The sequence below is a fragment of the Oncorhynchus mykiss genome, chromosome 13 (assembly GCF_057628025.1).
Source record: "Oncorhynchus mykiss isolate SJ-2025 chromosome 13, ASM5762802v1, whole genome shotgun sequence".
Classification (NCBI taxonomy): Eukaryota; Metazoa; Chordata; class Actinopteri; order Salmoniformes; family Salmonidae; genus Oncorhynchus; species Oncorhynchus mykiss.
This window is the reverse complement of record NC_143034.1, coordinates 50,910,781-50,932,172: the sequence shown is the minus strand read 5'-3', so window position 1 is coordinate 50,932,172 and position 21,392 is coordinate 50,910,781. Positions and strand designations below refer to the sequence as shown.

The window sequence follows — 21,392 nt, the reverse complement described above, 5'->3', positions numbered from 1 at the left end:
CCTGTCAGTCATCCAGGGTTTATACACACACTTGGTCTTCACTCACCTCAGTTTTTCTTTGCTGTTTTAAATGTTCCACGTGTGACCCCTGCCATTCATGACTGGACAATTAGTAAATAATTGCTCATGAAGTTGCACAATGTTTACTTTGTTTTAATTTTGAAAGCAGAGGCGCTCTGGTAGTTGTTTATGACCGCAACCCGTAGGCTGTTATCGCCAACACCAGAGGGCGATATAGGCTTAATCGACCGGACGTGAAATGTCTGTGGTATGTCTGCGGAACTTTATAGCCCATGATTCCTTTTTCCGTCTTCCTCTTTCCCTTTTGCAGCAATGTCTAAGAGAGGTAAGAGACTTGCTAAGAAAAATCCACATTCATCTACCCGTTTGCAGAATGTCTAACATAGGAACATAATGTTATTTGGATAATGGACGTTTTATGAATAATTGTCATTCATATTGGCTTGAAAATGTGAAGGACTGAGCATTATTCAGAGGGATGATTTTAGGGGCTTGTTACGGAAGCCATTTTTGCTATCATTTAGCTGATTAGCTTTTGACGTGTTAGCTAAAATGCATGAATTGGTGAGTGTGTTCTAATTCCTCACGTATAAGCACAGTTGCCATTCCAGTACAATGTCCAACAAATGAGTGGCAGGTAAACTACTTATTTGAGAGTGTTCTAGTCAGTGCGTGGTAGCATAGCGTATGACTAAAAGCAAGGCATGACTCCAAATCATGGACACCGCTGAAGCCCTAGGCTGACTAGCTGTAGCTACGTGTTCAGTGTTCGCAATGATTTCCCCGGCCAGCTAAGTGGAGCCACGGTGTATTGTTTTAACTTTAGAAAGGGGGACTCAAACTCAAAAACAATGAACCAAAGGCACTGATTTCGTCTGTGATTGAACGTTATTTTCCTTGCCAACTAGCTAATTTTCGCCAACTCTTCTCCCAGGCCATGCAAGTAATTGCTAACTAGCTAGCTATCACCTTACAGCCTACTCGCAACTAATTGGTCAATTGCTTTGCAAGCTACCCTAGTTGGGTGCATTAAACAAGGGGTAGAACTGTCAACATGGGCTGTCTTTTTGTAGTGCAAGCAGTAATGTTAGCCAGTGTTAAGTCACTTCTAATCTTGAGGCCTTGTGTGTTGGTTCTATGGTGACTTTACCATGCCTCCCACATAGTGCTGTGGCTGCATGTTCTTGGCAGTAGTTTAAATCTGAAAAGAAAATAACGAAATGTGAGGTTGAACCCCTTTCAAAAAGCACTTGCTTTGTCTGGTCAGTAGCTGGGTGAGTTGTCGAAGAAGGGTATAGTAATCATCACTGGTGGGTGAGATGGCAGTCACCTATACTGAACAATCTCAATCCGTGATGGAACAACTTGGATAATATTTGCTTGATTTAAGCAGTGTGTTTTCAGTCTCTGCACTATGCAAAGTTAACTTAAATGGAATCTCTTCTCTTGTTCAGGACGTGGTGGGTCATCTGGGGCAAAGTTTCGCATCTCGCTGGGTCTCCCAGTGGGTGCCGTCATCAACTGCGCTGACAACACAGGTATGTTACATTCAGATCTGTTAGAATAAATATCCCTTCAAAAAGCACTTGCTTTGTCTGGTCAGTAGCTCGGCAAGTTGTCGAGAAAGGGTATAGAAAGATCATCACTGTGGGTGAGATGGCACTCTCATTTTGGCTGCGCAATCTCAATCAGTGATGGAACATGTCATGTAGTTCAACCTGGTCTTGTCTTGAAATGGTCTACAAGGATCTGTACCTTGAATCAAGCCTGGGCAGTGGAACCATCTCCATCCTGTCATATATTCACCATCTTCTTCCCCCTTTCTCACCAGGTGCCAAGAACCTGTACATCATCTCTGTCAAGGGCATCAAGGGGCGTCTGAACCGTCTTCCTGCTGCTGGTGTGGGTGACATGGTCATGGCCACTGTCAAGAAAGGCAAACCAGAACTCAGAAAAAAGGGTGAGTGTTCTACATTATGTATTCAATTACTAGAATAGGATGAACTGGGACTAGCTAATCAAGAGATTATGGCGGTTTGCTAATGGCGGTTGGCATAGTAATTTGATTGGTCTTTAAAATGACTTGTAGTTTTCACCACAATAGTAGTCCCAGACCGATTGTTTAACTGAATGGTGAAAATCAACAGTGTAGCGATGTGAGTTATGTCAGGTTGCTGGATTCTGATAGTCTTCCTCTTTCCTACAGTGCATCCTGCGGTTGTGATACGGCAGCGGAAGTCGTATCGGCGAAAGGATGGCGTGTTTCTCTACTTTGAAGACAATGCGGGGGTCATAGTGAATGTCAAAGGAGAAATGAAAGGTGAGTTGGGATTTTGAGTCTTTGGGCCCCCATCCCAAGTCATGAAGGTTCTTCATAAGGATGTTTGGCTGGGCTTCTTTGAGTGCTTTTCAAATTCTGGATGTGGATTTTGAGTAGTACATTTTCTTGTCTAATACTCTTTTGCAAATATAAATGACACCCCTTCAAAAAGCACTTGCTTTGTCTGGTCAGTAGCTCGGTGAGTTGTCGAAGAAGGGAATTTTAAGATCATCACTGTGGGTGAGATGGCAGTCTCATTTTGGCTGACCAATCTCAATCAGTGATGAAACATTTGTGTTCACTGGATAGTGGTCATCCTTTGAATACATTTAGATACAGTGAAATAATGGGGGCAGTGTGATTTTCTACCTTTCTCCTGGAAGTGTGTATGTCCTCACTCAGTCATTTATTTGAAAACATGGATTGGTATGCACACCTGTCCATTCCTTTCAAGTTCACTTGGGGTAGAGAATCTCACTGCTACATGTCGTATTTTGATGTTACAATGCCAAGTGGGGTTATTTTGTAGGTAACGCTATAGGAATTGACCTGGAAACGGTGGGGATTTGTTTGTCAGCAACCAAAGTAAAGTGTGGATGTTCAAATCAAGACGGTGCAGTCAAATTGAGTATGTAGTTTTCTTGTGGATGCATGAGCTCCATAACTATGTTTTTGTTCACATTGTAAGTGGCAGGTCTGCAAAGAGTGAAATGTTACTACACTGATGCAAGGCCAAAGGCATCTTGTCTACTATTTTATCTCATTTTTGTTGTGGGCTGAATTTGTCTTTGTTACAGGTTCGGCCATCACAGGACCGGTGGCCAAGGAATGTGCAGACCTGTGGCCCAGGATTGCTTCAAATGCTGGCAGCATAGCGTGATCCTTGATCCTGGCTTGTTGTTTTCAATAAAAACCATTGTAAAGTCAGTGTCCTGTTTGCAAGATCCCAAGGCAGTGTCAAACTACACAGTATCTACTGTATACATCTGTTTAGTCTCACTGGGTGTAAGAACAGGAACACATTCCAAAAATATTGACACGGCAATTCTTTTTTTAACCTTTTATTTAACCTAGGCAAGTCAGTTAAGAACAAATTTGTATTTTACAATGACTGCCTACCCTCCCCTAGTGACACTGGGCAAATTTTGCGCTGCGCTATGGGACTCCCGATCACGGCTGGGTGTGATACAGCCTGTGATTGACCATGGTCTGTAGTGGTGCATCTAGCGCTGAGATGCAGTCTCCTAGACTGCTGTGCAATTCGGGAGCCCATAAAATTGTCAGAATGGCCCCGTGAATTGTTGTCCAAGTCAGGATATGTTTGATAACTTGTTAATGGATGACTAAATTATGGATAGCGGGGGTACATTTATGGAGAATTTATCTTTGTGGCTGAAAATACAAATCCATATTGCAGGAGGTTGCTCGTCGAAGAGCCTAAATTAAGTTTGCATTGAGGGATATGAAGGCCCGCACAAAAACAAATTGTATTTAATAACGAGATGGGTACATCTAGTACCAGAAAATAATATATATTTACAAAATTACCAAGTGGGTAACCTAGAAGGGAAGTGACATTTTCATGTAAGGGCCCTGAGATCAGATAGAATCCTTGTCCAGGGAAAAGTGTAGGGTGGGGTAGGCAACCCTGGTCCTGTAGTGCCGCAACCACTTCATGTTTCTGATTTAATTATCCTGGAAGACCAGGTGTGTTGAATTCAGGCAATCACTGAACTGATCAATTGGTCATGTGGTGCCTAGTTGGAACAAAACCCTGCAGTACTTGTGGCACTCCAGGAACAGGGTTGCATACCCCTGGTGTAGGAGCTTGCCTGCATGTAAACAAGTATAAGGATGGGACATTGTCATTCAACTGGGTCCGTATCAAGCGTCTCCGTAGGAGGGTTGATCTGGGGTCAGGGCCCCTTATCCATGTAATCTTATTCATTGTAATCTATTGAAGGCAAAACATCCTAAATTGTCACTTGAATCTGAGACGCTTGATACATACGGTTCCTGATGTTTATTTGATATGTCCATCAAAGGTACACTTCATAGAACTACAAGTCAATTTATATACAGAAAAAGGAACATTTCCATTTCAGCGTTAGAACCATTCTGAGATGGATATCAATGTTATTAAAGAAACAGTAGTCAAAGAAATATACAGAGCAACGTTAATGTGCACTAGTGTAAACCTGAGATTAATAAAAGGGTGAATGTTGCAACCATCTCTAAGTGTCCACTTACACCAGCCCTTTGATGACAAAACCAGACTACTGCAAGTGAAGGAACATGGAGACAAATTAATTTCACAGAACTATATGTTATAGTTGTGTATTGTCTTTAATGTGCACCATATATTGTTCCTGTGTGCAAAGTTTTATATAATGTTGCACAAACACTACTAGCTAGTAATGTTGTTGTGGTTGTATAATGTGGTGTAGTAGATCATCCCTGGCCCTAAGCCCTATGCAAACTGCACTCAGCAGGGCACGGAAAACAACCTGCCCCATCATCTCCCTGTTTCCCCTTGGCGCACTATTACCCTCACACCCACCCTCCTGCCTGCTCACGGGATCCAGTCCAGCCTGGGGCGGAAGTCCCTGTCCATCTGCTTGGTCTCGTCTTCCTCGGGGGGCTCAGAGGGGCTGGGGTTGAGATCGAGGTCCGGCAGCGGGCGCTGCTCGCAGGTGGCATGGGGGTGCATCTGCCAGGTGCTGTCCCGGTAGGTGCAGTAACACACCGTCTGCTTGTCTATCTCTACTCGCTCCCCTGCCGAGATCACTCTGTTGCCCACAAAACAATTGGGCCCTGTAGGCAGGATGCAGAAAAATTATGTAAAATAAATAGATGTTATATCAGATGTCACCATAAGGCATCCTGAAATCAGCAGATTATCAGTCCACTGTTACAACCCAGTGTACAAGAACTGGGTCTCTGTCGAAGGTTGTAGGTCTTCCAGCAGGATAACAAACCCAAACACGCATCAAAAAGCACCCAGGAATCATTCAAGAATAAACACTAGACTGTTCTGGAGTGGCCAGCGTTGAGTTCAGATCTGATTCCATCTAAAACATATGGTGAGATCTGAAAACAGCAGTTGGTGGAAGGCACCCCTCAAACATCACAGAAATGGAGCAGTTTGCAGCTGAAGAATGGGCCAAACATCCAGTAGAAAAGAGCTAATTGAAGGCTTCAAGAAGCATTTGTCAGCAGTTACTGTCTCTTGGCCAAAGGCTGTGCAACCAAGTATTAGCTCTTGGTTGCTAATAATTGAGTCCATGCCATTTGTTTTTATTTTCTAAATTAAAAGTGTAAACTTAAGTTTCAAAAAACAAAATTGCTTCTTCAATGTTGAAAATCCAATGTGTGGAGACCAAACATTTTTTTATTTAAATTCCAACTTATTATAGAAGACAAAGGGAATTATTTAAGAACATGCAACAATTTCACTGAGTTAAAGTTCATATAAGGAAATCAGTGAATTGAAATAAATTCATTGGGCGCTAATCTATGCATTTCACGACTGGGAATACAGATATGCATCTGTTGGTCACAGATACATAAAAAAAGGTGGGAGAGTGGATCACAAAACCGTTCAGTATCTGGTGTGACCACCATTTTCCTCATACAGCGTGACACATCTTCGCATAAAGTTGATCAGGCTATTGATTGTGGCCTGTGGAATGTTGTCCCACTCCTCTTCAATGGGTATGCGAAGTAGCTTGGATTCTGTAGTGTTGTGTTATGTAGTGTTGTGTTATGTAGTGTTATTTAATGTTGTGGTGTGTATGGTTGTGGTTTCTTGTTGTGATGTGTGTTTTGTCCTATATTTTTATTTTATTTCAGCTCATGAAACATGGAACCAACACTTTACATGTGTTTATATTTTTGTTCAGTGTACATCTGCATTGATTGCTCTTTGGGGTTTTAGACTGGGTTTCTGTATAACACTTTGTGACAACTGTTGATGTAAAAATGGCTTTATAAATAAATGTGATTGATTTACTGATTGAACTATATACGGCGCACACACAAGCTGTTCATTTACTGCCTGCTGTTGGATGAATGGCCCCATGCCCCACTATCCCACCAGGCTGGGGGCTAGTTACTATTCCTGTGTTGGACAGAGCACTATCGAGCAGTTTGATTTACATCCCTCTTTATCCAGTGTCTAAATTCAGTTATGTAATCTGTGCAATGCTGAATTCCATAGTTTAGTTCTAAGGATGCTAGGATGCCACATCAGTGACTAAATATTTCCAAAACTCCTTGGCTTGACTCTAACTAATAATTGAGCTTGTTATGAATATGATGCACATATCATGTTGAGCGCACAGTACAGATGGTACCAGTGCAGTGGAGCAGTGATTAAAGAAACATTGAAGATATCGATGATCTTAGACTCCAACTGGGGGCAGCAGCCAACTACTGCCATCGTAAACATTACATAAGAGCTGCAGCTGTCTTTATAATCAATATCACACACTGTGTCAAAGCTAATTATTAATGGTTGACATCAGATCAACGTTTATTGGTCGCATACACAGATGTTATAGCAGGTGCAGAAAAATGCTTGAGTTACATATGACCAGGCTTATGGATTCTGTATATTTGCGTTGTATGTTCTGGTCAAATTATACAGAACACATCTGTGTGTGTGTGTGTGTATGTCCACCCTATCATTATAACATGTAAACTAGTGTGGAAGAAATTGTGTGTTTGGGTAGAGACCATTGGGTAGAGACCATTAATTGTGTTGGAAAGTTGTGTGTTTGTAGAAGTGAACTCACCAGTGTAGCAGACAGGACAGCAGTGGTTGGGCTCAAATGTAGGGTTGACACAGTGTGGTGCAGGACAGTCAGAGATGGAACAGGACACCTCCCTGTTGGACTCGCAACGACATCTCTCACAGCGTGACAACTGAAACAGCAGGTTAGATACACCTTTAGACATATTTTCTACCACACTCACTTTCATTCTCTCTAAAGTTAAACTCTGTGTTCTCCTGTCATTTGGAAGGAAGCATAATACTTGAGAAACCTATGAAGCATGCATCAATGTAATACCTGAATAATGTTTTCAATTAAAAAGAGATCATATGAAATGTCACCTCATGCCATCTCAACTGCTGACCCCCACATGACCCCTTGTTGATGGAGAGTACTGTTATTACACTTGACAATAGGCCTATCTCTCATGCAATAGAGGATAAATAACCAATGTCCCCATCTTCACCATGAGACTAGACACAAAAAAACACTGCTTTGACATTGAGTATAATACAGTATAATAAACATATTCCAAGATCCAAACTTAACCTTGGATAATGTACAGTCACTTAAAGTTGATGGAACATATTTTTAGTCATGTTTCATAAAAAAATATTAATCTCACCCTGAATTCTTCGAATATCCTGTACATTTTGCCACCATATACACACACTTTGCTAACTGCCTCACACACTGGACAGCAGGATTTGTATTTAATCCGTGTACATCGAGGATGAATGCGAGGACACTTGGGTCGTATGCACACGGGTCCGTCTTCAGTGCAGGTGCACGGACAAGCAGATGGACTGGGATAGTACACTTCCCCGATGCTATACACAAATCCGTGGTCGTCTAAGCACCACTTGCCCCGGTAATCCCCAAACTCGTACTCCGAGTCAGTATTGGTTGAGTATTCCGTCAATGTTTTGGGGATCGGGTAGAGGAGCGCGACGTAGAGGCAAAGCGCGCGGTTGTTCATCATTCCTGATATCGACACTGTGACCATCTGGTGTTCTCTCGTTCTCTTTTAGAGGTGTGACGACGCATGGATGGCAGACAAGGCAAGAAAAGTAAAGTGGGCATGCAACCACATTCCCCAATGGCCAACGAGATTTTACTTACAGTAGCAGTCCAAGTCTGACTTTTTACTTTTTTTTTTTATAATTACGGTTTGAATATATTGTCGAGTCATCAAAATTACAATGCTGAGCTATTAGGCAGTCTAAGCAATCAGTAGGCCTACATCTAGAGAAAGAAAGCCAATAAAACATTTGAAATAAGCCATTGGTCCGAAAGACAGAAATTACTTTTATTTGGGCAAGAGGCTTGACAGTACAAAAAAAGATGCAAATCGCAGAGGCATACTAAAATCATTCAAATTCAAGTAAAAACAGTCATTTGAAAGCGTGAGGTTTTATCTGAGGTTCATCATGACCATTTCTCTAGTGGTGATACACAGCAACAGGGTTTGACAGCCGTGCAGTTGCAAACAGCTCATGTAAAACAGTTCACAATCATCCATTTGCTGTGATATAATAGGTGATATTCAAGGACTGGCCATTTCATATGAATTATGTATTTAATCCATCACTAACAGTCCACACCATATTGATTACTAACTAAAAGTTAGATAAAAATAGGCAACAGAAATAGCATGTAAAAACCGTTGTCAATTGGGTGTGGAATAAATTAGGCCAAGGCCCTTCCCTGTTCTATCAACGCCAATAGCAAATAGCTAAAGAGGAACTGTTGGCTTGTGGTATGAATCCAGAGGTCCATTGCAAGATCAATAGAAATGTCGAACACACAAACCGAGTGTGGGGATGGTGGAAGAACATCACAGGGTCATATTTAAATGGGCACAGGGTTGCACGACATCGCAAATAACATACAGAATGTACAAAACTATGGACATCTCTACCCATGAAATCACTTCTATACATTCCAATATTTTTGATATGCAGCACTGTGCCCACAAAACATGGCCCTTGTCTATAGGTTAGAGAGTGTGCTCAGAGAGAGGTGTGCCTTTCTACAGAGATGCTATTGGGAGGGCTGGCTGGCTGGGCGTTCCTCTGGGGCAGGTTCAGCTGAGGCAGGGGTGTCTGCAGGGGGTCCGGTGCTGCTTTCAGATGGGGCGGTGCTGTCACTGGTGCCCTCGTCCGTGACGCTCTCCACCGGCGGACCCTGCTGCTTCTCTGCAGCATGTGTGCCCTCCTCAGCCTCAGGATGGGTCTCAGATGGCTCTGATGTAGGAGTCTCTTCTGAAGGAAAGGAGGAAAGTGTGTAGGTCAGGTGACTGTGTAGATTGTAATGATCATTGATCACAATGTCTGAATGCCACAACGGTTAACATGTTACTGCAATAAAAGCACTACTTGTATCAGGCTTTTTCTTACTCCAAACAGCAAGTTACTGAAATAACAGAGAATGCTTGAGTGCGATGTTGGTATGACTAACCCGTCTCCATAGGGGTTGGCTTGTCCTGGTCCTCCTTGGTCTCTGTGGTTGGTGGGGTGGTGTTGTTCTGTTCAGTGATGGGCAGGGTAGACGAAGCGGAGGCCGCTGCTGCCTGCTGCTGCTCTTGCTGTTCCTGGGCAGTCTTCTCTGCCTGCTCCGCCACTTCCTTCTCCCTCTCCTCCGCCCGCCGCCTAGCAGCCTCCTCTGCCGCAGCAATCTCTGCTGCAAGCTTCTCCATGTCTACCTCCACCTTCTGACCGCATAGCTGCACACAGACAAACACATCTAGTTGTAGACACTGCAGCTTTGAGCAGTTACGACAAATCAGACTTTCGTACAACACACCAGGGCTACAAAGACAAACTTGAACAGCTACTGAGTGGCACAGAATACAAACCTATCATCACAGCACGGCTGCTGATAAAAGTAAACAAACTACACTGGTACAAAAACAAGACACAGGCTATCAGCTGTTGCACTTTGTATGAGGTGATTCTCACTTTGGACACTGTTGGGTGGGGGCACATACCCGTTTGAGCTCACTATTGAAGGAGTCTGTAGTCTCCAGGAACCTCCTCTTCTTGTCCTGGTGCCGATCCTCTATTTGCAGCAGCTCTGCTTCCAGCTTCCTCTGTGGAAAGGAAACAACAGTGTCAAACCAGACTATTGTGTGATTACAGGCCAGTGCGTGTTTTCCACTAGCTTTGCTTACCTGGTGCACCATGAGGGACTGGACCTGGCGCTTGAGGACTTGCATGCGTGCAGTGGTGACGACAGAGCGCACATCTGGCACCACTATCTCACTGAGGATGTCACTGATGAGCCGGTGGTTCCTCTGGAAGCGAGCGGTGGCCGTGTGCTTCATGGAGAACCCATCATCATAGTCTACGGAAAGGACACACAAAAACATTGGCTTTCAATACACACTATGGATAAACAAAAAAAGGTACAGGAGAGACAGAATTTCTAGTCCCCGGGCCATTACCATCTGGGTCTTCAGCTGGCTGGATGCTCATGTAAGGTTCTCCCTTCTCAACGCGGGTCTGCCGCTGTCTGCTCTCCTCCTCCAGAGCTGCCTCTGCACGGTTCTTGGCGTTGATGTAGGCCAGGTAAGCCGGTGAGTTGTGGTAGGCCTTCAGGGAGTCGTTGTACTCAATCTATAGAGGCAGTAATTATAAAATCTCAGTGAAAGGACTGGACTTATTTACCCAAGGCAAAATAGCTAGGGCATTGGAAAACTGCAGCTCCCAACTGTCCTCACCTTTTCCGCTTCATATTCGTTCAAGTAGTCCTGCTTCTCCTCTTCAGTGAGGTCCCTCCACATGCCACCAATAATCTTTCCAATCTCCCATAACTTCAGATCCGGATTGGAGGCTTTGACTTGGTCCCAGACCTGGCAAAAAGGAGGCACCATGGTCAAAACAGAGCAGCAACTAAGCTGGAAAATGTATACAAATAAACAAGAGGAAGAAAGAGGGAGAGAAAGATTTGATTTGGAGGAGACAAAGGGAAAGCAAGCACAACAGGTCACACAGAAACAAGGACAGACAGAATCAACAATGAAGACAGGTGTTGAAGAGGAGTGGATCCGGATGGTGGGGTAACTCAGCTGTCTCCGACCTCCAATCCAAAGGGGGTAAGATGTGAGGAACATACCACCAGGGGTCATCAACAGTGGGGTCCCCGGCCATCCAGATGGTTGGCTGGGTGACCCCCTGTACAAGCAGTAAAAGTAGACACCGTGGGTGTCTTACCTTCCTGCTTACCTTCCGGCTGTACCGCATGTAGGGCATTAGCGGCTTGTCTGGCGGTTTGGGCGGCTTGGGAACAGTGATTCCTGAGGAATTCTGGGAAAGAGAGCCAAAGAAAATAAAATATCAACAGGTCAAACCAATGGACATAGTTATTACAGAAAACACGTATATAACACTTATGTACTACTATGAAAAAGGGGCAGGGCCACAACTGAAAATGACACAATCTGCATTAAGTGAAGCTCTTAAAGAGACTCATTCCAAAATGTTGCACCTTATTTTTGGGATAGTGTTTCATGCATAGCTGGTATGTAGGACAAATTATTGCCCTCAGTGTTTAGGGCTATAATTCAAATGAATACTGCTATCAGTTTTGGCTGCCTTGTGATTAAAACACCAACTAGTATGAACCTCTGACATGCCAAGTCATGAGCCTTGGATGGACGGGGCAACATGCTGCTGCTCCCTAGCAGGCTGTACAAGCAGGGGAGGGGCATGGCAGAGGGGCAACTGCTCTAACATGAAATGCTTTTGCATCAAGGAGTGGGACAAGATGAGGGGAGCTGGTGACACTTCTAACAAATAATCACATGTGGTTGGTGGGTCATCAAATCAGTTGGAGTAAGATGATCGTGTGATTTACAGAAGATTATAGGAGGACTTTGGAGCAATTACTGACCTCACTTGACCACGACCAGCTGCTGTTTTTGTTGTAACATTTATCCCCCCCAAAAAGTATCCTTTTCTGTTGAATATTTTATTTTTTTCTTCACCCTTCTATTCTTGTACCAAACACTCATTTCCCCCTTCTCCAAATTATCCTTTTCTCACTCAGGGAATAGCCAGCCTTACTCCTTGGGCTCTAGCCACGGATGGCATTGGTCCTACCATTACCCTGTTGTTGCTGCCGGTATTCCCTCCCAGCCTGTAGTTGTTGTAGGCCAGATGGCTGTATGGGTTGTACCCCACAAACCCAGGGGTGTTGGGCACTTGCTGATGGAGACAAATGAGACAAAACACGAATGAGAAATGACACAAACAAGGGGGAGGGACAAAAAAATATATGAAAAGGAGAGTTTTGGGGCTAATGATTTGCATAGCATAGTCATGCGAAAGCAGCCATCTTGAAAAAACAAAAAGCAGTGCATAGTCATTGGCTTGTTTCTGTCATAGGAGGATCACAAAATAAAAAGGTAGCAAAGAGGGAGGTAAACAGCTGGTAACTGGCCAGTTCTACTTCCATCCATTGGATGTTCAAAATGTATAGCAGCATGATTTAGATGAAGGGAAAATGTTTGTCTGCGAGTCACAATCTTGCAAATGTATTGACAGAACATCCCAAGCTAATATGTCTGTGCGGTCCTGCAGCCCAACAGCATATTACTGAGCTCCTGTTGATTGTATAGAAGACCCACTCCCATGGCATTGGCAGGAAAATGGGAGGACTGGTGTTGGATGGTGTGTGATACTTACAGTTGTGGGGGCTGGGGTGGGGGGAGGTGCATATGATGGCCTTTCTGTGTAAAATAAATGTGAAGACAAAGTTCAGACATACAAAACAAAGAGTAAATTGCACTCCCTGTATCAATTAAGCTATATAATGCAGTTAGTGTTTAACCTGTATTTAAACCTACATGTCAGTTATATTGGTACCATGTGCTCATTAATAACGGGTTTTACAATACAGGTCACAGATTTCTTTAAACTGGTGAAAATTCTCAACCCACGTCGCTTTTTAGTCTATTTCTATGTTTGAGGTGAATCTGTGCAGTATTTTCATTTGGACCCCTTTCATTTTTTGGGGTTGTCATTTAGCAGACATTTTTATCTAGAGCATTAGGGTTAAGTGCCTTGCTTAAGGGCACATAGACATATGTTTCACCTAGTCAGCGCAGGCATTTTAACCAGAGACTTTAGTGGCCCAACACCCTTGACCACTAGGCTACCTGCCACTCCAATTCAAAACCAATTGAGATACAGTTGAAGTCAGAAGTATACATAAACTAGTTTTAATGACTCCAACCTAAGTGTTTCAACCACTCCACACATTTCTTGTTAGCAAACTGTAGTTTTGGCAAGTAAGTTAGGACATCTACTTTGTGCGTGACAAGAAATTTGTCCAACAATTGTTTACAGACAGATTATTTCACTTATAACGCACTGTTTCACAATTCCAGTGGGTCAGAAGTTTACATACTCTAAGTTGACTGTGCCTTCAAACAGCTTGGAAAATTCCAGAAAATGATGAAATGGCTTTAGAAGCTTCTGATAGGCTAATTGACATCATTTGAGTCAAACTCAGTGCCTCTTTGCTTGACATGGGAAAATCAAAAGAAATCAGCCAAGACCCCAGAAAAACATTTGTAGACCTCCACAAGTCTGCTCCCAAGGATGAACCAATTTCCAAACGCCTGAAGGTACCACGTTCATCTGTACAAACAATAGTACGCAAGTATAAACACCATGGGACCACGCAGCCGTCATACCGCTCAGGAAGGAGACGAGTCTGCTCCCAGAGATGAACGTACTTTGTTGAGAAAAGTGCAAATCAATCCCTGAACAACAGCAAAGGACCTTATGAAGATGGAGGAAACAGGTACAAAAGTATCTATATCCAAAGTAAAACAAGTCCTATATCGACATAACCTGAAAGGCCGCTCAGCAAGGAAGAAGCCACTGCTCCAAAATCGGCATAAAGAAGCCAGACTATGATTTGCAACTGCACATAGGGACAAAGATCGTACTTTTTGGAGAAATGTCCTCTGGTTTGACAAAACAAAAAAGAACTGTTTGGCCATAATGACCATCGTTATGTTTGGAGGAAAAGGGGGAGGCTTAAAAGCCAAATAACACCATCACAACCATGAAGCACGGGGGTGGCAGCATTATGTTGTGGGGGTGCTTTGCTGCAGGAGGGACTGGTGCACTTCACAAAATAGATGGCATCATGAGGGAGGAAAATTATGTGGATATATTGAAGCAACATCTAAAGACATCAGTCAGGCAGTTAAAGCTTGGTCGCAAATGGGTCTTCCAAATGGACAATGACCCCAAGAATACGTCCAACGTTGTGGCAAAATGGCTTATGGACAAAGGCAAGGTATTGGAGTGGCCATCACAAAGCCCTGACCTCAATCCCATAGACAATTCGGTTACACAAGCTCTGTCAGGAGGAATGGGACAAAATTTACCCAATTTATTGTGGGAAGCTTGTGGAAGGCTTCCCAAAACGTTTGACCCAAGTTAAACAATTTAAAGGCAATTCTACCAAATACTAATTGAGTGTATGTAAACTTCTGCCCCACTGGGAATGTGATGAAAGAAATAAAAGCTGAAATAAATAATTCCCTCTATTATTCTGACATTTCACATTCTTAAAATAAAGTGGTGATCCTAACTGACCTAAAACAGGGAATTTTTACTAGGATTAAATGTCATAAATTGTGAAAAACTGAGTTTAAATGTATTTGGCTAAGATGTATGTAAACTTCCGACTTCAACTGTAAATATCTACTTACTTGACATCTTGGCTGAGGGATTGTGGATTTCAAGCTATTCTCCTCATTGGTGCTGTAATAAAAACATTGAGCTTGTTATAGGAAAATAATAATAACAATGCCAAAAATGGCTAGTGCTGCCCAGTGCAAGAGATTGAAAGATTATGGCATCTGGGAAACAAGACAGTAGGATTCACACTGTTGTTGGCTCATTAATTCAATGTAACCAGTAGGCTGCATACAAAACATGGTGTAATTTCCTTAAAATACGAAATAAACGAATTTAAAGCACTTTCTATACTGGCAGAATAGCTCTCGTCCACGCATGCAGCTCGGCAGATCCGAAGCAAACTCGTGGACCCGACCTAGTGTAGCGGTACAGAAAATGCAAAAAAAAAACACTTTATTTCGTATTTGGGATTAATGGCACCCTACGCATACATGAACGTTCTCCAGAACCCTAGCAACATCTTTACTTTCATAAATTAAGAAAGTAACGTTATAGTTTAGCTAGTCATAAACGCAGAGCCTCATACTGAGCCAAGTAAATTAACGTTCATTTTTAGGTGTCATCGCCGCGATGTGACCAGAGCAAACTAGCAACTGGGGGGAGGCGGTAGACCCCACGTTGGTTGAAACTTATTTTGTTTATGTCAATTTCGTCAGGCGTTTAACACTTTGATTTATTTATCAAATGTAATTAGTAAATGACTTGACACAGATGCATATACAAGATACCAGTGTGTGAGAATCTACCCGACAATGCCAATGTGATGACGCAATGGTTGGAAAATGTCGAGAAGTGGCTAGTAAGAGAGCTAGCCGCATAGTGAGATAGCTACAGTAACTATAGTTAAATCATTCTAGGTTGAAACTAGTTACGTCAAGGACGTGATATCAAAACAACATACGTTAATTAAACATCCAAACTAGCAAAGTTACAGAATGTAGCTAGCTAGCTAATCTAGTATGCAGAGTTAACGATAATAGCTAACATTTACTGTTATAGCTAGCTCTTAAACCCCTTTCCATATGTAAGGTTTTCAGCGGTTACATTCTCCCACATTTGGCTCCATGTGAACTACAATTCCGACGCTGTGTTTGAACTTTTAGATAATGTCAATAGCCACTCCTTCAAAACCGATTTTCTAAACATATGCTGATATGCCCCTTATCTTTCATATCAGTGAGAAATACACTTTCAAATACAAAATAAACACTTACAGTATTGCACAGAAGTTGTTTCTCCAGTTGAAGAACTACACTTCCTCCCACTGTTGCGTACACAGCCAGATGTTCGAAGCAAGCTAGATAGCTCATTAGCACAGGTGGCCGCCTATGATTTCTGCCTGGCTTCCGTAAACAAGAGCTGGAGATGCATATATACAGTATTATTTATGTATGTATGTATGATGACATTTGTAATGTCTTTATTGTTTTGAAACTTCTGTATGTGTAATGTTTACTGTTAATTTGTATTGTCTACTTCACTTGTGTATATTATCTACCGCACTTGCTTTGGCAATGTTAACACATGTTTCCCATGCCAATAAAGCCCATTGAATTGATATGGCCTTGTGGGAACACCAACCCTATAAAATAAAGGTGTGGTAATTTCACCTTTAGTTCCTTAAATTATTTATCGCGGATATGAAAGATACGTTCCATAAGTTTCCAAAAACGTACCGCACGCGATGCGTGTTAATGTTTAGAGCAGGCGTCGGGGCTCTTAACAAAACCTCCCCTGATCAGGAGATATCGTTCATGGGCGCTAAAGCAGTTAGCTAGCTAACGTTAGCTAAGCCTTGCTTGCAATTAAATGCAGATTTTATTTAGTTTGAATAGAAATACAATTCTATTCAGTTGTGAAATGATCTCCATCTGACCTTTTCAAAAAAGTTAAATGCAAAACTATCGAAAGAATATACACTTCAAAATGAACTCACCCCGACCTCCTTTCTTTGTTCCTTCAAAAGCGCGTCTGTTATTTGTTTCGCTGGTAAATAACTGCGGATAGAAACACGATTTCGTGGAACACGCCGTCTACTGTTTCGGAGAGGAACCGCTTATTTGCACCCAGTTAGTTAATATGCTTTGCCTTTGCTTACCGCTAGGTGGCTGCAGAACACCTCAACTGATTTTATGCAGACTGCTTTTAGGTATTGCATGGCTGCACCCCCTTGGTCATGACTTGAGCAGATTAAATAAAACTGATCTTGGGTCAGCTCTCCATCCCGTACCGTAATTGTTAAAGTTCAAGCACAGACAGATAGATACCTGATCCTGATTGTTCTCCCCTCCTCAAGATGTTTCATACAAATGTTTCACCTCTTGTCTTTCTTACACTTCTGTGCACACAGAACACAGAACAAATAAAAAGGGTATGTTTGAGATTCAAGCTCCATCTTAGTTATTTAGCCTTTATAAAGCCCTGTAACTTAGTAAAGTACAGTTTCAGTTCACTTGTATAACACCACCACTTCTTGACCAAATTGAGGGTGAGATGTGTGGTAGTACGTCCCCAGAGCTTCCATGTTGCTGTGAGTGACCTGGATATGTATTAGTCTTCTCCATTTTATTCAAAGGATTGCTGCTAGAGTGCATCACCAGAAAGAAGCAGACAGGACTGTGAGGTAAGCCCTAATAATGAAGGGGAGCTTTTCTCCTGAAGACCAGACATCAAGGCTAAACCTCTTGTATGTTACCCAACACCAAAGCGCAAAATGTCCCCATGAGTGTTTACTTAGGTCTTTTTACATTCTTACTGTCCTGTGAGCTTAATGAAGATGTAATATGTATGAGTGCTATATTATGTTTCTGCTCAAGGTTTGAATGGTGCCACTTGTGTGCGTGATGAGTCTGTGGAAGAGGGTGAACTGGGATTTGTTCCACTTGACATAGTTGACAACAGAGACAGATAGATGCTGTCGGATGTTGAAAAATGTATTCCCAATATGGAGTGTCCTTTCCCAGGGGTGTTTAACCTCCTTTCCCACTCCCACTTCTCCATTCTGGCTAGACTGCATTGAGAGAATGTGCTGTTCTTACTCTGTCTGTACTTGTTCAAACTGCTCCAAATGGAAATGTCCCCCAAGTAACATCGCAGAATGCAACACTTTTTTCAATGATTCTGTGCTTATTTTTCAAGCCAGCAGCTGCATCATTTATTTTCAGTCAATCATGAAACCACCAATATCCTTCAGGATTGTCAAGTCATTAAAACATAGATTCATGATGAGGACATGATACTGTAGTACAATTATACTAAAATGTAGGCCTACTTGCAGTGCATAGAACTAATATGGTCCAAAGATAGCGACAAGATATGACTTGAACATAAATATGAATGATGAATATCTCTGTTGTCTGAGGAATACCATAGTAACCGTGAACACCAATCACCTGCACACAGACATGCATATTGAAGAATAATGAATATTCATTTCCGGGGGCACAGATGGCGTAGTAAAATAGGTTGCTAGGTAACGCTAGCTGACCAAGGCTGGGGCTCCTGCAGAGAATACATCTGATGAATGCATATAAGATTTCTCTTTGAGAACATATACACTGAACAAAAATATAAACGCAACACGCAACAATTTCAAATATTTTACTGAGTTACAGTTCATTTAAGGAAATCAGTCAATTAAAATACATTTATTAGGCCCTAATCTATGGATTTCACATGACTGGGAATACAGATATACTTGTTAATCAAAGATACCTTAAAAAAAAAGTAGGTGTGACCACCACTTGCCTCGGCTCCCAAGTGGCACAGTGGTCTAAGGCACTGCATCTCAGTGCTATAGGTGTCACTACAGACCCTGGTTCGATTCCAGGCTGTATACACTGAACAAAAATATAAACGCAACACGCAACAATTTCAAATATTTTACTGAGTTACAGTTCACCAGCCGTGATTGGGAGGTCCATAGGGCGGTGCACAGTTGGCCCAGCGTCATCTGGGTTTGGCTGGGGTAGGCCGTCATTGTAAATAAGAATTTGTTCTTAAGTGAATGCCTGGTTAAATAAATACAAAATAAGTGCAATGCGACACATCGAGTTGATCAGGCTGTTGATTGTGGTCTGTGGAATGTTGTCCTACTCCTCTTCAATGGCTGTGCGAAGTTGCTGGATATTGGCGGGAACTGGAACACGCTGTCGTACACATTGATCCCAAACATGCTCAATGGGTGACATGTCGGGTGAGTATGCAGGCCGTGCGTTATCATGCTGAAACATGAGGTGATGGCGGCGAACAATGGGCCTCAGGATCTCGTCATGATATCTCTGCATTCAAATTGCCATTGTTCATTGTCCGTAGTTTATGCCTACTGGGATATAATCCCACCGCCACCATGGAGAACCCTGTTCACAATGTTGACATCCACGCTCGCCCACACGACACCATACGGTGTCTGCCGTCTACCCGGTAGAGTTGAAACCAGGATTCATCCGTGAAGAGCACACTTCTCTAGCGTGCCAGTGGCCATCGAAGGTGAGCATTTGCCCTCTGAAGTCAGTTACGACGCTGAACTGCAGTCAGGTGAAGACCCTGGTGAGTACGAGCATGCAGATGAGCTTCCATGAGACAGTTTTGGACAGTTTGTGCAGAACTTCTTCTGTTGTGCAAACCCATAGTTTCATGGGGTTGTCCGGGTGGCTGGTCTCAGACGATCCCACATGTGAAGAAGCCAGATGTGGAGGTACTGGGCTGACGTGGTTGCACGTGGTCTGCGGTTGTTAGGCTGGTTGGACGTACTGCCAAATTCTCTAAAACAACGTTGGAGGAGGCTTATGGCAGAGAAATTAACATTAAATTCTCCTTCAACAGCTCTGGTGGACATTCCTGCATTCACCATGCTAATTGCACGCTCCCTCAAAACGTGAGGCATCTATTGCATTGTGTTGTGTGACAAAATTGCACATTTTAGATTGGCCTTTTAATGTCCCCAGCACAAGGTGCATCTGTGCAATGATCATACAGTTTAATCAGCTTCTTGATATGCCACACCTGTCAGGTGGATGGATTATATTGGCAAAGGAGAAAAGCTCACTAACAGGGCTGTAAACTCATTTGTGCATAAAATTAGAGAAAAAAGCTTTTTGCACATTTAGAACATTTCTGGGATCTTTTATTTCAGCTCATGAAACATGGGACCAACACTTTACATATTGTTTTCATATTTGTGTTCATATATATATATATATATATATATATATATATATATATATATATATATATATATATATATATATATATATATATATATATATATATACAGTGCCTTGCGAAAGTATTCGGCCCCCTTGAACTTTGCGACCTTTTGCCACATTTCAGGCTTCAAACATAAAGATATAAAACTGTATTTTTTTGTGAAGAATCAACAACAAGTGGGACACAATCATGAAGTGGAACGACATTTATTGGATATTTCAAACTTTTTTAACAAATCAAAAACTGAAAAATTGGGCGTGCAAAATTATTCAGCCCCTTTACTTTCAGTGCAGCAAACTCTCCAGAAGTTCAGTGAGGATCTCTGAATGATCCAATGTTGACCTAAATGACTAATGATGATAAATACAATCCACCTGTGTGTAATCAAGTCTCCGTATAAATGCACCTGCACTGTGATAGTCTCAGAGGTCCGTTAAAAGCGCAGAGAGCATCATGAAGAACAAGGAACACACCAGGCAGGTCCGAGATACTGTTGTGAAGAAGTTTAAAGCCGGATTTGGATACAAAAAGATTTCCCAAGCTTTAAACATCCCAAGGAGCACTGTGCAAGCGATAATATTGAAATGGAAGGAGTATCAGACCACTGCAAATCTACCAAGACCTGGCCGTCCCTCTAGATGCAGCCAAGAGGCCCATGATCACTCTGGATGAACTGCAGAGATCTACAGTTGAGGTGGGAGACTCTGTCCATAGGACAACAATCAGTCGTATATTGCACAAATCTGGCCTTTATGGAAGAGTGGCAAGAAGAAAGCCATTTCTTAAAGATATCCATAAAAAGTGTTGTTTAAAGTTTGCCACAAGCCACCTGGGAGACACACCAAACATGTGGAAGAAGGTGCTCTGGTCAGATGAAACCAAAATTGAACTTTTTGGCAACAATGCAAAACGTTATGTTTGGCGTAAAAGCAACACAGCTCATCACCCTGAACACACCATCCCCACTGTCAAACATGGTGGTGGCAGCATCATGGTTTGGGCCTGCTTTTCTTCAGCAGGGACAGGGAAGATGGTTAAAATTGATGGGAAGATGGATGGAGCCAAATACAGGACCATTCTGGAAGAAAACCTGATGGAGTCTGCAAAAGACCTGAGACTGGGATGGAGATTTGTCTTCCAACAAGACAATGATCCAAAACATAAAGCAAAATCTACAATGGAATGGTTCAAAAATAAACATATCCAGGTGTTAGAATGGCCAAGTCAAAGTCCAGACCTGAATCCAATCGAGAATCTGTGGAAAGAACTGAAAACTGCTGTTCACAAATGCTCTCCATCCAACCTCACTGAGCTCGAGCTGTTTTGCAAGGAGGAATGGGAAAAAAT

At 42.5% G+C, this 21,392-nt stretch overlaps 3 protein-coding genes across 14 annotated transcripts; 1 reads left to right on the top strand and 2 right to left on the bottom strand.

The window, feature by feature from the left end:
* Window positions 1-314: 314 nt before the first annotated feature.
* On the top strand, window positions 315-3,265 carry rl23 (60S ribosomal protein L23). Its single transcript, NM_001160565.2, has 5 exons — window positions 315-346; window positions 1,476-1,559; window positions 1,853-1,981; window positions 2,228-2,341; window positions 3,139-3,265. The coding sequence occupies exons 1-5, from the start codon at window positions 334-336 to the stop codon at window positions 3,219-3,221; spliced, it is 423 nt and encodes a 140-aa protein (NP_001154037.1). The 5' UTR covers window positions 315-333; the 3' UTR covers window positions 3,222-3,265.
* Window positions 3,266-4,349: 1,084 nt separating this feature from the next.
* LOC110486393 (von Willebrand factor C domain-containing protein 2-like) lies at window positions 4,350-8,232 on the bottom strand. The gene is made up of 3 exons (XM_021557952.3): window positions 7,742-8,232; window positions 7,138-7,267; window positions 4,350-5,155 (listed from the first exon to the last, which is right to left on the bottom strand). The coding sequence occupies exons 1-3, from the start codon at window positions 8,120-8,122 to the stop codon at window positions 4,914-4,916; spliced, it is 753 nt and encodes a 250-aa protein (XP_021413627.2). The 5' UTR covers window positions 8,123-8,232; the 3' UTR covers window positions 4,350-4,913.
* Window positions 8,233-8,404: 172 nt separating this feature from the next.
* LOC110486392 (SWI/SNF-related matrix-associated actin-dependent regulator of chromatin subfamily E member 1) lies at window positions 8,405-16,872 on the bottom strand. 12 transcript variants are annotated; one of them, XM_021557942.3, is made up of 12 exons: window positions 16,774-16,859; window positions 16,052-16,196; window positions 14,849-14,900; window positions 12,804-12,847; window positions 12,219-12,323; window positions 11,331-11,423; window positions 10,838-10,969; window positions 10,562-10,733; window positions 10,289-10,461; window positions 10,106-10,207; window positions 9,577-9,841; window positions 8,405-9,380 (listed from the first exon to the last, which is right to left on the bottom strand). In XM_021557942.3, exons 3-12 carry the CDS (start codon window positions 14,853-14,855, stop codon window positions 9,160-9,162), a joined length of 1,314 nt encoding a protein of 437 aa, XP_021413617.1. In that variant the 5' UTR covers window positions 14,856-14,900; window positions 16,052-16,196; window positions 16,774-16,859; the 3' UTR covers window positions 8,405-9,159. The 12 variants fall into 12 exon arrangements, with proteins under 12 accessions (XP_021413617.1, XP_021413621.1, XP_021413619.1 ...); XM_021557946.3 differs by having other exon boundaries at window positions 11,343-11,423; XM_021557944.3 differs by having other exon boundaries at window positions 12,225-12,323.
* Window positions 16,873-21,392: the final 4,520 nt, after the last annotated feature.